Source organism: Micropterus salmoides, unplaced genomic scaffold (genome assembly GCF_014851395.1).
Source record: "Micropterus salmoides isolate LMB-PRFRI ecotype aquatic unplaced genomic scaffold, ASM1485139v1 Ms_hic_scaffold_4189, whole genome shotgun sequence".
Lineage (NCBI taxonomy): Eukaryota > Metazoa > Chordata > Actinopteri > Centrarchiformes > Centrarchidae > Micropterus > Micropterus salmoides.
Window position 1 is genome coordinate 1 of NW_024043583.1, and position 14,662 is coordinate 14,662.

General features: G+C 42.5%; 1 protein-coding gene across 1 annotated transcript; it reads left to right on the top strand.

Annotated features, from left to right (window-relative positions):
- Positions 1-10,228: 10,228 nt before the first annotated feature.
- LOC119887476 lies at positions 10,229-13,893 on the top strand (the record flags this gene model as incomplete). The annotated part of the gene is made up of 14 exons (XM_038698268.1): positions 10,229-10,335; positions 10,628-10,745; positions 10,938-11,041; positions 11,133-11,405; positions 11,506-11,599; positions 11,703-11,770; positions 11,890-12,138; positions 12,230-12,286; positions 12,369-12,503; positions 12,646-12,708; positions 13,000-13,074; positions 13,203-13,283; positions 13,416-13,484; positions 13,596-13,893. Coding segments are annotated over exons 2-14 (1,684 nt in total), but the record flags the coding sequence as incomplete, so codon positions are not given.
- Between the last annotated feature and the right edge of the window lie 769 nt (positions 13,894-14,662).

Genomic DNA, 14,662 nt, shown 5'->3' on the forward strand with positions numbered 1-14,662 from the left:
ATAATCCGAGCAATTCAATAGGGACCTCGCACGGTCGTGCTCGGGCCCTAATTAAAGCTGCAAGCAGCGTTGGGCGGGCCCTCGCACTTGTAGCGCTCCGCGCGTGAACCAGCCGAGTTGCATATTCTGGAGCTCAGCCGGTGCGGCTGTGAATTTGTTACGCGGTTCCGACGCCGCATGAAGGTGCTATATGTCACTTCCTGTGTCCCCTATGTGGAGCTACAATAGCACTTGCGCGCTATGAATATAAATCGGTATTGGCGTGTAGATGTCTGCGGGGTGGGAGAGTTATCAAGCACGTAAAGTTTGTTTCAGATGTGACCATGTACACTGAACAATAATGTACCCAAACAATAAAATAAATTCCTTTTATATTTCCCTGCCTTGTTGTTTATGTGTACATACAGAGGAAGAATGTGAGAACAGCACACATTTCATCGTTACTGTGTTTCTGCTCCAGCCTGCCTAAAGAAAAAGCGTTTTTGGGATTAAATGGACTTTTTTAGCTGCTGCAGTGCAGGATGAACTCAGAATAGACCCATTTCTCACCTTATTATTCTAAACCATGCAACGAAGAAGAAGAAATGCATAATAATCCTGGGACAAAATCTGTCCACAAATACTGTACAGCATGTAGTCTAATGAACAAGACTTGTGTTATAGCTGACTTGGGCAGTGAAATGTTTAATTTTTTTAATTCATGTGGTCATAGTTGTCCACAACTCAAGTCAGAATATAAGAAGAAATGTTTTATACCACCTCAAGAAGGCTTCCTATCATTAAGTTAGGAAGGTATTTCAAATGTACAACTGCTGTACTTAATTCTAAGTAAAGTAATTTCCCTGACATTACAGTGTTACGCATGTAACAGGTTTTATACTTCCTGTGAGTATAATCCAATCAGTCTTATTTTCATACTGTATATCCGTTGTGTAATTTGATAAATTGTGTTGTATGTGGTGCTCGCATCGGGTACTACTGAGACTTCATTGCCCTCTTCAGAGAAGACTCTGACTGCAACATGCGTCTTTGTAAAGAGAGAAACGGACAGAAAAAGTCTCTAACTCTGCCTGTCAGCTCGCTCTGCTCCGTTAAAACTGAATTTACCATACAGAATTGAATACGAGTGCACTCCAGATTTAGCTGCAGCTAGCTGACCGTGTGCTTCTCCCTATACCGCAGTTCTGTCCATGCATGCAGCAAACTGAAAGCACTGTCTGTCGGAGCGTCTACGTGAAAAGAGAAGGAAGACATTGCTGGTAGTATTGTCTTCAGAGTTGTTAAACACCTCAGCGCACTGAAGGAAGCCATCTGACTGTGTGAGGGGCAAGATCGTTGATGTCTGCAGGTAGAGTAGGAGCTCTCCTGTCTGACTGGTCCACCAATAGCAGAGAAGATGACCCCTTGAGACAGAGCCCCTCCTCATTTGCATAATGAGACAGAAATTTAAAAAGGACAGGCAGAAATAAATACCATGGGTGAAAATAAATAAGGTAAAAAATACAAAGGAAGAATAAAACAGACAAAAATATTAAAACACACACATAAATAAATACATTAAAAAAATTAGTAATAAATAAAGTTGAAGTTATAACGGAGAATAAATAAATAAGGTAATTATAACAAAGGTGAATAAGTAAAGGACTAATTAAATATATACATTTATGTCTCCTTGTATAATTTAATTACTGCCACATTTATTTATTTACTTTATTTTTTTGTGTATTTAATTGGAAGCTTATTTGTTTATTGAGCATTTATTTATTTCTGTATTTATTTCTGACTGTGTCAGGATCGGTCCTCCATAGTGGGGTGGGAGAGTTATCAAGCACGTAAAGTTTGGTTCAGATGTGAGCATGTACACTGAAGTACGACAACTTCCGTGTCATGGCGAAGAGTTGATCTTGACGCCACGCCACGGACACGCCCATTGACGAAAACTTGCAAATAGCACAACTTTTCATCTTCAATGCCTTTAGAAGGCACAGCACAAATTTGAGGTCGGTCGGACTAAATCCCTAGGAGGAGTTCGTTAAAGTACGAAGTGTGTAAATCATCCAAAATTTGACGTAAAATTCAAAATGGCCGACTTCCTGTTGGTTTAGGCTATGCTCCAAGAGACTTTTTTGTGCGTCTGGACAAGATACACGTACCACAGAAAATTCGTGCACGTAGGTGAAACGTGCGGCGGGGGCTGCTTCGTTAAAGTCACTTCTGTTGCCAGCAGGTGGCGCTATGACTGTGGTGAATGTCAGCATGTACATGTGTTCAGGGCGGGACTCTCATCCTACATGTACAGTTTGGTCCAGATGTGAGCATGTACACTGAAGTACGACAACTTCCGTGTCATGGCGAAGAGTGATCTTTGACGCCACGCCACGGACACGCCCATTGACGAAAACTTGCAAATAGCACAACTTTTCATCTTCAATGCCTTTAGAAGGCACAGCAAAATTTGAGGTCGGTCGGACTAAATCCCTAGGAGGAGTTCGTTAAAGTACGAAGTGTGTAAATCATCCAAAATTTGACGTAAAATTCAAAATGGCCGACTTCGTTGGGTTTAGGCTATGGCTCCAAGAGACTTTTTTGTGCGTCTGGACAAGATACACGTACCACAGAAAATTCGTGCACGTAGGTGAAACGTGCGGCGGGGGCTGCTTCGTTAAAGGTCACTTTCTGTTGCCAGCAGGTGGCGCTATGACTGTGGGTGAATGTCGGCATGTACATGTGTTCAGGGCGGGACTCTCATCCTAGATGTACAGTTTGGTCCAGATGTGAGCATGTACACTGAAGTTACAACAACTTCCTGTTTCATAGCGAATCATCGACGCCACGGACACGCCCATTGACGAAAACGCGCAAATAGCACAACTTTTCATCGTCAATGCCTTTAGAAGGCACAGCAGAAATTTGACGTCGATCCGACTAAATCCCTAGGAGGAGTTCGTTAAAGTACGAAGTGTGTAAATCATCCAAAAATGGCCATAAAATTCAAAATGGCCGACTTCCTGTTGACTTTAGGCTATGGGTTCTTGAGGCTTTTTTGTGCGTCTTGACATGATACATGTCCCCAGAAAATTTCGTACATGTAGGTTGAACGTGAACGAGGGGCTAATTTTTTCCAATTTTCTAGGTGGCGCTAGCGAGTCATTTTGCAACGCCCATGTGCGAAACTTGTAGAATACGAAATTTTTCACCGGTTCTGACATGTTTGCAAATTTTGGTGAGTTTTCGAGAATGTTTAGGCCATGTCATTTGAGCCTACTTTGCAGAAAAAAGAAAAAAAAAAAAAAAAAAAAAAAAAAAAAATTAAGCTGCAAGCAGCGTTGGGCGGGCCCTCGCACTTGTAGCGCGTCCGCGCGTGAACCGGCCGAGTTGCATATTCTGGAGCTCAGCCGGTGCGGCTGTGAATTTGTTACGCGGTTCCGACGCCGCATGAAGGTGCTATATGTCACTTCCTGTGTCCCCTATGTGGAGCTACATAGCACTTGCCGCTATGAATATAAATCGGTATTGGCGTGTAGATGTCTGCGGGGTGGGACAGTTATCAAGCACGTAAAGTTTGTTTCAGATGTGACCATGTACACTGAACAATAATGTACCCAAACAATAAAATAAATTCCTTTTATATTTCCCTGCCTTGTTGTTTATGTGTACATACAGAGGAAGAATGTGAGAACAGCACACATTTCATCGTTACTGTGTTTCTGCTCCAGCCTGCCTAAAAGAAAAGCGTTTTTGGGATTAAATGGACTTTTTTAGCTGCTGCAGTGCAGGATGAACTCAGAATAGACCCATTTCTCACCTTATTATTCTAAACCATGCAACGAAGAAGAAGAAATGCATAATAAATCCTGGGACAAAATCTGTCCACAAATACTGTACAGCATGTAGTCTAATGAACAAGACTTGTGTTATAGCTGACTTGGGCAGTGAAATGTTTAATTTTTTTAATTCATGTGGTCATAGTTGTCCACAACTCAAATCAGAATATAAGAAGAAATGTTTTATACCACCTCAAGAAGGCTTCCTATCAGAAAGGTAGGAAGGTATTTCAAATGTACAACTGCAGTACTTAAATCTAAGTAAAGTAATTTCCCTGACATTACTGTGTTACGCATGTAACAGGTTTTATACTTCCTGTGAGTATAATCCAATCAATCTTATTTTCATACTGTATATCCGTTGTGTAATTTGATAAATTGTTGTATGTGGTGCTCGCATCGGGTACTACTGAGACTTCATTGCCCTCTTCAGAGAAGACTCTGACTGCAACATGCGTCTTTGTAAAGAGAGAAACGGACAGAAAAAGTCTCTAACTCTGCCTGTCAGCTCGCTCTGCTCCGTTAAAACTGAATTTACCATACAGAATTGAATACGAGTGCACTCCAGATTTAGCTGCAGCCAGCTGACCGTGTGCTTCTCCCTATACCGCAGTTCTGTGTCCATGCATGCAGCAAACTGAAAGCACTGTCTGTCGGAGCGTCTACGTGAAAAGAGAAGGAAGACATTGCTGGTAGTATTGTCTTCAGAGTTGTTAAACACCTCAGCGCACTGAAGGAAGCCATCTGACTGTGTGAGGGGCAAGATCGTTGATGTCTGCAGGCAGAGTAGGAGCTCTCCTGTCTGACTGGTCCACCAATAGCAGAGAAGATGACCCCTTGAGACACAGCCCCTCCTCATTTGCATAATGAGGCAGAAATGCATACAAAAATTTAAAAAAGACAGGCAGAAATAAATACCATGGGTGAAAATAAATAAGGTAAATAAATACAAAGGAAGAATAAAACAGACAAAAATATTAAAACACACACATAAATAAATACATAAAAAAATTAGTAATAAATAAAGTTGAATAAACAAATAAGGTAATTATAACAAAGGTGAATAAGTAAAGGCACTAATTAAAATATATACATTTATGTCTCCTTGTATAATTTAATTACTACCTACATTTATTTATTTACTTTATTTTTTTGTGTATTTAATTGGATGCTTATTTATTTATTGAGCATTTATTTATTTCTGTATTTATTTCTGACTGTGTCAGGATCGGTCCTCCATAGTGGGGTGGGAGAGTTATCAAGCACGTAAAGTTTGGTTCAGATGTGAGCATGTACACTGAAGTTACAACAACTTCCTGTGTCATGGCGAAGACTTGATCTCTGACGCCACGCCACGGACACACCCATTGACGAAAACTCGCAAATAGCACAACTTTTCATCTTCAATGCCTTTAGAAGGCACAGCACAAATTTGAAGTCGGTCGGACTAAATCCCTAGGAGGAGTTCGTTAAAGTACGAAGTGTGTAAATCATCCAAAATTTGACGTAAAATTCAAAATGGCCGACTTCCTGTTGATTTTAGGGCATCGCTCCAAGAGGCTTTTTTGTGCGTCTGGACAAGATACACGTACCACAGAAAATTCGTGCACGTAGGTAAAACGTGCGGCGGGGGCTGCTTCGTTAAAAGTCACTTCCTGTTGCCAGCAGGTGGCGCTATGACTGTCTGTGAATGTCAGCATGTACATGTGTTCAGGGCGGGACTCTCATCCTACATGTACAGTTTGGTCCAGATGTGAGCATGTACACTGAAGTTACGACAACTTCCGTGTCATGGCGAAGAGCTGATCTTTGACGCCACGCCACGGACACGCCCATTGACGAAAACTTGCAAATAGCACAACTTTTCATCTTCAATGCCTTTAGAAGGCACAGCAAAATTTGAGGTCGGTCGGACTAAATCCCTAGGAGGAGTTCGTTAAAGTACGAAGTGTGTAAATCATCCAAAATTTGACGTAAAATTCAAAATGGCCGACTTCCTGTTGATTTTAGGGCATCGCTCCAAGAGGCTTTTTTGTGCGTCTGGACAAGATACACGTACCACAGAAAATTCGTGCACGTAGGTGAAACGTGCGGCGGGGGCTGCTTCGTTAAAAGTCACTTCCTGTTGCCAGCAGGTGGCGCTATGACTGTGGGTGAATGTCGGCATGTACATGTGTTCAGGGCGGGACTCTCATCCTACATGTACAGTTTGGTCCAGATGTGAGCATGTACACTGAAGATACGACAACTTCCGTGTCATGGCGAAGAGTTGATCTTTGACGCCACGCCACGGACACGCCCATTGACGAAAACTTGCAAATAGCACAACTTTTCATCTTCAATGCCTTTAGAAGGCACAGCAGAAATTTGAGGTCGGTCGGACTAAATCCCTAGGAGGAGTTCGTTAAAGTACGAAGTGTGTAAATCATCCAAAATTTGACGTAAAATTCAAAATGGCCGACTTCCTGTTGGGTTTAGGCTATGGCTCCAAGAGACTTTTTTGTGCGTCTGGACAAGATACACGTACCACAGAAAATTCGTGCACGTAGGTGAAACGTGCGGCGGGGGCTGCTTCGTTAAAGGTCACTTTCTATTGCCAGCAGGTGGCGCTATGACTGTGGGTGAATGTCGGCATGTACATGTGTTCAGGGCGGGACTCTCATCCTAGATGTACAGTTTGGTCCAGATGTGAGCATGTACACTGAAGTTACAACAACTTCCTGTTTCATAGCGAATCATCGACGCCACGGACACGCCCATTGACGAAAACGCGCAAATAGCACAACTTTTCATCGTCAATGCCTTTAGAAGGCACAGCAGAAATTTGACGTCGATCCGACTAAATCCCTAGGAGGAGTTCGTTAAAGTACGAAGTGTGTAAATCATCCAAAAATGGCCATAAAATTCAAAATGGCCGACTTCCTGTTGACTTTAGGCTATGGGTTCTTGAGGCTTTTTTGTGCGTCTTGACATGATACATGTCCCCAGAAAATTTCGTAGATGTAGGTTGAACGTGAACGAGGGGCTAATTTTTTCCAATTTTCTAGGTGGCGCTAGCGAGTCATTTTGCAACGCCCATGTGCGAAACTTGTAGAATACGAAATTTTTCACCGGTTCTGACATGTTTGCAAATTTTGGTGAGTTTTCGAGTATGTTTAGGCCATGTCATTTGGGCCTACTTTGCAGAAAAAAAAAAAAAAAAAAAAATATAAATAATAATATAATCCGAGCAAATTCAATAGGGACCTCGCACGGTCGTGCTCGGGCCCTAATAATCCGAGCAATTCAATAGGGACCTCGCACGGTCGTGCTCGGGCCCTAATTAAAGCTGCAAGCAGCGTTGGGCGGGCCCTCGCACTTGTAGCGCGTCCGCGCGTGAGCCGGCCGAGTTGCATATTCTGGAGCTCTGCCGGTGCGGCTGTGAATTTCCTACGCGGTTCCGACGCCGCATGAAGGTGTTATATGTCACTTCCTGTGTCCCCTATGTGGAGCTACATAGCACTTGCCGCTATGAATATAAATCGGTATTGGTGTGTAGATGTCTGCGGGGTGGAGAGTTATCAAGCACGTAAAGTTTGTTTCAGATGTGAGCATGTACACTGAACAATAATGTACCCAAACAATAAAATAAATTCCTTTTATATTTCCCTGCCTTGTTGTTTATGTGTACATACAGAGGAAGAATGTGAGAACAGCGCACATTTCATCGTTACTGTGTGTTAGAGCATGGGAGAACAGTGGATATTTTAATACAGCCCACACCCCTAATACTGTGTAACTATAACAAGTAGGGAACAGAAGAAAAAGATGTTCTTTCTTTACAACTGTCTGCATAGCTTATTCATATTGTGTAATGAATGAAAATAAATAGGCCTACTAGGCTCCTCTCTACTTTGACATTTAAGATTAGCTTGTTTGATCCACCTTCATACACATGTGACATTAAAACCAGTATACAAGACACAGTGACAGCAGTCAATCTAACCATGTCTGTTGTCTGTCTTGTTTCCTCCCCCCCATAAGTACATATGTATGATCAAATAGTATTAATAATAGTAATCATAGGTAGACAGTAAGCACTTTCAAGAAATGAACAAAAGAAATGTTTAATAGAATAACAACAGAAAAATATACATATGAACAATATGTACAATGTGAAGAGATGGCCTTAGAGGTCTTCGTCTTCTTCTGTGGTGTCCTTGGTGGCCTCTCTCATATCTGTATATAAGTAGACAAAATACATGCAATCAAAAAAAAATGTTTTTATATTAGTCTACTAATTCAAAGAATGTGCAGAAATAGCGAAATAGGGGCAGAGTTGTTACAATATCAGTCATTGTTTTCAAATAGAGCTACTTTTGGGCAAATACTGCTGGGGAAACAGAAACCAAATAATGTTAAATGTCATGCGCCACTGACTTACTTCAGCCCTTTAAAATCAGCTTTCATTTGTTCAAAAGATAAATATATTGTGTTCAAAATTGTGTGCCTCTCAGTGATCCACAACCATAAAGCTATGGATGTATTTTGTAATTTCCAGCAGCAACACAGACAAGTTGTAGTCAATAGAATGAACAGTTTTTGAGTTAATCAAAATTCAGACAGACATACACACACACAGGCATGCACACACACTTATTCCTTCCTTTATTCAAGAGATGTAAGGCAGTTCATACTCTGCTACTATATAGAAAAATTTACCATCCAAACAGCAAGTGAGGGATGCTTGGAGCACGTCGTTGTCTTCACGGGCCTTTTCTAATTTGTTTTTCAGTGTGCTGACTTCTGCCTCTAGTGTCGCAACACGTGTCTTCCACAAATTGGCCCTTTGTTCGCTGGCATTGAGGAGGCGCTCTTTTTTGGCGAGTAGGTCCATTACCTTATGGCTGGTATTGAGGGACTGCCTGTATAGGTCTTCCCGCTCAGCCAGTGCATCCAGGCATTTATACTGCAAATACAATAAAACAAATGTTCATATCTATAATGCAACAATCTAAAAAAGTGAAAGGTGATTATTCAGAGAATGTGCAGTATACTAGGTCTTGCTTTGATGGTTTCTGGTTTTGGAAATCAAAAGTTAACAACAAGAGTAACGTCGAGAAATATTTTTCGTCTGTAACAAAGCTACTGTTATATCTAGCTGCATGTGTTCCTACCAGTCTTACCAGTCTTGCATTGACATTCAAGAAGTGTTGATATCACAACGTTAACCTTAGTGAGCCATAACAGTAACACAGGTATAGTGTTGACACAGTCTCATGAATTCATCCCACTGGATACGTACAGTTAATAGTTGGAGTGACTGCCTGGCCTCTTCTGTTTCACCGTCCTTCACGTTTCCTCTAGGTAGTTTAGTTGGTGATGCCATATCTGGTTTAAGGGCACATAAAGTGAAAATTAAAAGTGGCCCAAAAACCCAGCTACAAGCACAGTTTCTTGTAATGTATATGTTATCTTCAGATATTATGCCAAGGACAATTTAAGTTAAACAGCTTGTTGTAGTGTAAATCCATGACCTACCTCAAAATGTAATCACTTAAAATGTCCAAGTTTCGGCAGGGAACTGTTCAGTTGGAGCCTGGTAGTCCTTCCTGTAGCAGTGTGGTCCGTGTGCAAGAGTAGTGCGACACACTTCACCTTTAAAGTACATTGTGACGTGTGTCGTGTGGCGATTGGCTGACGTGGACAATGGTGTCCCATGCTGACAAAGAAAAGCCAGTTTAAGCAATCACCCCTTTCAGTCCAAGACTGTCTTGGTCTTTTGTTATGTAATTCACACCAAATTGCTGTTGGTGCCTGAATATCTTCTAATACACCTAGAATACAGCTGTAATTGTAAATGTGATGAAAAGAAACCGATATACAACAGTTATTACACAATCTTTCAAAAATATACCAGGCGAATGTCCATGTTTTGGCCATATTTACTGCTTATATGTTCAGTTTTATTGGTAGTTGTCTTCAAAACATTATTTCTCTCCATACAACCAAGTTCCAAATAACATAAAGCTTCCAAAACATTGAAAAATTGTCAAAACAGTCAATATAAATGACCAAAAGCACTCCCATGCTTTACAGAACAGAACATCGTACAGGGGCTGTGGGTGTGCTGATTTTGTTCGTCTCGACGAGACGATTTCAGGCATATCCTGCATGTCGGCTCTCACACCCCATGACACAAACAAAACTTTAGACCGCAGCCGACCTGACCAAGATGGCGGCCCGCCAGACGATCTGTGACGACACAAAGCCCCGCAGTTTGTGGACTTTCTGGTCCCTGGTTGCGCGCGCAACGCGGTGATGACGTTGGAAACTCCCCCGTCTGACGTCACTGATAGGTTGGCCCATTACAAACCCAGATGGCGCGGGCGGGCACCCTCTGTAGCTTCGTCGCGGTTCGAGAGAACACAGTGATTTAGCTGCTCCTACTGCTTTCATAGCAAATCCTGTTTCGCAGACGCTGTAAAGCTTTCAGTATCATCTCCGAGGAATTATTGTGGACTTCTGCAAGGTGAGTGTGATTTCTAACAGAGTAATTAGCGTGGTAACGTGAGCTGTGTACGTTAGACATTGACTGTAACTAGTATTATTAGCGCGCCTGTGAGGAGGTCCGCCAAATAAAGACAGCTTGTTACCGTTTGAGTTCAGTAGCACTTGCTGAAGATAACATTGTGTAGGCTACGTAGCGTTAGCAGCTGTTGTTGCTTCTAGCTAAAGCTAATGTGTTGTTAATACTTTGTGCATGTGATAGACTGTTACTATGAGTACGAGTGTGTTTTGTTTATCATTCCATGTGTTTTCAGATGCCACGCGGGAAATCCCACCGTCGTGCACTCGCTGCTTCGCGCAGGGAGGCTGCGAAGAAGGCAGACACACAGATGTTGGAGTATCGCAGGGGGCTCCCCCCTGACTTTGTTGGATGTAAGTGGCCAAATGATGTAATCTATTCTATACTTTGTCATTTCAAAACGTCTGTGGCTTGATGATAAAAGTGAAGTTTTTACCTGAATATTTATAAAGTTGCTGTGAGGCATGTAATTGTGTTGACATAATTCATGATTTGTTCAAACCATTAACTGTACATTTCTTTCCCTTTATCTGTCTCATAAATAGGGGAGGGCACTGGGATGCGCCACAGGGTTCGCAAATGGCCTATTTCTCCCCACACCAATAGGCAGCACAAACTGGTCATTCCAGCTGTTGCTCCTGGCAACAAGGTAATTATGTTGTACTTTGTAAACTTCATCCTTGCTGAGACAAAGAGCTTATAATATTGTTGGTAACATGTCGTCTTTGTCTTTTTCACAGTTTGTTCTTGTGGTTGGAGACAGTCATCTGCGTGCTTTCGCAGATGACTTTGTGGCCATCCCACCGGGAATCCTCTCCTTTGGGTTCATGTCTACTCCAGGCGCGTGTGCTGCTCAGCTGAGGACAGAGTTGGTGCAGGCTCCACTCCCGTGTGTTCCTGATGTTGTCTGTGTCCTTGCTCCCAGCAATAACCTCACCGCCAGCCGGACGTCTTGTGAGGCTGGGCAGGCCTTTCACGCCCTCCTCCGAAGTGCTTGTGAACTCTTTCCTGACGTAGGTCCTTCTTATATATTGTCCTCTGTATAATCTGTTTGTTACTACAGTTATAGATATTGATTGGGTGTTGTGATTAACAAAGTATTATTATGTGCAGGTGTTTGTCTTGGACTTTGTTCCACGTCTGACAGTTGCGCCTGACGTACAGGAAGCGTTTCGTCATGAGTTCCACAGAGTGGCAGCAAGGATAGGTCGGTTTCAAAGTTGATTTTAGTATGGCCAATAATGATGATGCTTTTAGGAAATGCAGCCATGTATTCCAACGATTCATATTGGGGTTGTCTTTGTTTTAAGGTCTCAAGTACTACTCCTATTCTGACAAGTTCCCCCTGAACGATCGCTCTCTGTGGAGCCGAGATGGCGTAAGTACAATATGTATTAAATAGGGATGGGGGGTAATACAATTCTATGTGGTCCAATTCATAGAAAAATGTTGACAATGACGACAAACTTCTTCCTCTGCTTCGATTATTTGTTGCAGATCCACTTGAGTGACGACCACGGCATGCTTGTCCTCACTGACGTGCTGTGGAATGCTGCTTTGGAGCATGTGCAGTCGTCAGCGGCTACCCAGCAGCAGCCTGCTGCTGTGCCGGCTCGTCCTGCAGTACCATCTCCTCCTCGGGTCCGGCCACTTGTGGTTGTGCATCAAGACGACCGTGTGCGTCGCCAGGAGAAACCTAAACCTCATCCGGATGTTGATGGATTCCTGCCAGTGGAGGGCAGGAAGGTAATATTTGCGCGCTGACATTAAACTGGCACCTTGTTTCTGTGGTGGCAAAAGTAATGTATTGTAATGCAAGGTGTTTTGTCTTATGCAGAGGAAGACATCAGGGGAAGCTTCCTCAGGTGTTTCCCAGAGGACGGCACAAGAGCAGGTTTGTTTTGGTCTTGTGCTTTTATATTATCAGAAGATGCATTTAGACTAGGAATTAATGGTGTTTGTGTTTTTTTTCACAGGCACCTATACGACTTCGCGAGTGTTTTATCGCCCTGAATCCTGTACGGTTTAGTGAGTCCATGTTGGCCAGGATGGACGTGCTTGTGCCGTCCCATCTGCCTGGCCATGAGGGTCTTCCTGGTCCACAAGCCAAGGTAATTTTACATGCACATTCAAGCTTTTGCTTTGCCCCTTCCTCAAACATTAACAGAAGTCAGTGTTTGTAATGTAAGATGGAGGTATGTAGCAAATATAATTGCTTGATATGCTGATGTATGTTTTTTGTCTTTACTTCAGAGGGCCCGATCGGGACCTCGGCCACAGCGAGTTGCCTCACAGAGGAGATCTGCTAAACGCCAGGTTTGTCATCATTTTCTTCAAGATTTAATTAATTGAACATGTTAGTCCAGTGTGATGCAATAAAGTATGATATCGTACTTCCATCATTAGAAAGTCAAAGAAAGTACTTGTTTGTTTATGCTACTCGTTTTTGAAGGTTGAGGCAACTGCCATTGTTGTGGAGGTGTGTCCCAGGCCCACACCTGCCAGACCCTCCAATATAGCTACAGAGGAGGATGTTAGTAAATATTATGTGTGTATATTATTATTATTTTTCAAGGTTTCTAAATGGCTCTTTTGTCTTGTGTTCAGGAGTCGGCACCCACCCGCCCGGTTTACGAGTTGGCAGAGATGTCCCCTGACACGCCTGCTGCCTCAGAGGACCAGGTTAGTGGGGTTTTATGTGAAATGTTCTCATATTTGTTGTGTTCAAGGGGAAAAAACTGAAGAGTATGACATGAGGCACAGTTTAGTGTCATTGTGTGTAAAATATTGTTTTCCCTCTTTTCTTATAGGTTCAGGAGCTGGCACCTTCCCTGCTGACAGAGTTGCCAGAGATGTCTGCTGGCCAGCCTGCTGATGTGCGTGACAACCAGGTCAGTGTGTTTTTATATTGCAGCTCTACTTTAACTGCTGCAAACTGCATGTCCTCTGAAATGTAATTTTCCTGGTGTTGTATGGGTTGATGTTTATATACAGGTCAGTAATGTTTTAATATCATTGTTTAGGACCAGGCAGCGCCTGCCTTGGTGTACGCTATCCCCAGGACAACACCTGCCACCGCTGAGGTTGACAAGGTTGGTGCACTGTATTTGAAATATTACACAGATTGTAACAATGTCTCAAAAATATTTGATACAGACAAATCATAAACACATGATTAATAAGTATGTTTAATTTGTTTCCAGCACCTCTGTGACGGCAAGACACACGCTGCTCCTCCACCTGTGATCCGTGCTGCTGCTGCTGGGCCCTCTACAGGTCACGTGAGCAATGACAGTGTCTTTTCTATTGTTGAAGGGTCATTTCATCAGGGTGCTGAATTCCTTGGTAGCAACAGAAACAAGCAGTGTGCCACAAACAGTATTTCAGCCATGATGACACATGTTAAAAAGAGCTTGCTAATCTGGGATAAAGATGATGTCGACGACATTTTGTTTGAGGGTAATGACATGTACAGTTACATGTTGCAGCATAATATGATAAGTGCTTCTGAGGGGAGTGGTTACATTTTGGTTAATGAACTGCCAAAACAGTATGACATAAAAAAACAAAATTTAAGATGGAGTACTTGCCGACACTGACGGGAATAATTGGCGTTGATGTATATGACCCCGCTGTACAACAGTTCGCAATGCCTTTGGATGTAGCATTTCAGACAGCGCTAATTCAAGCAGACGCATGTCTGCTGAACATTAGAAGTAACATCTGTGCCGTCTTTAAAGTAGGACAGACTGATTCAGAAAACACAATTAGGTTTGCCGTGTTTGACCCACACGCTCGCAGCAGTGGAGGGGCTTTGGATGTTGATGGAACAAGCATGCTGTCTCTTTACAATAACTTGGAGTCATTGCACAAACACATCATAAGTCTTGTAAACTCTTTGTATACTGATGATCTCACTAGTCTCAAAATATTTGAAGTAACTCCGGTTACTGTTTCTGTGGTTAGGATCCTGAGTTGTCCAGAAACTGCCTTTGAAGATATTGACCTGATGCAGCTGAGTGGAGACTGTGCTGCTGCATGTGCAGACACAGTCTCTGAGGTTAATACTGTATCAGTTGTTAATATGGATCAAATGCCAGTGGATGGAGATTGCGTTGACAGACATGGGTGCACTGTCAGTCAAAAAGGTAGAAAGCAGAAGATTCCAATGGCAACATCAAATAAGGTTAATAGCAGTGAGTTTAATTCAGATGTTGTATTTGTGAGTGTCACAAGTAAAGAACTGCAGTTTAATCCTCTTTGTAATGAT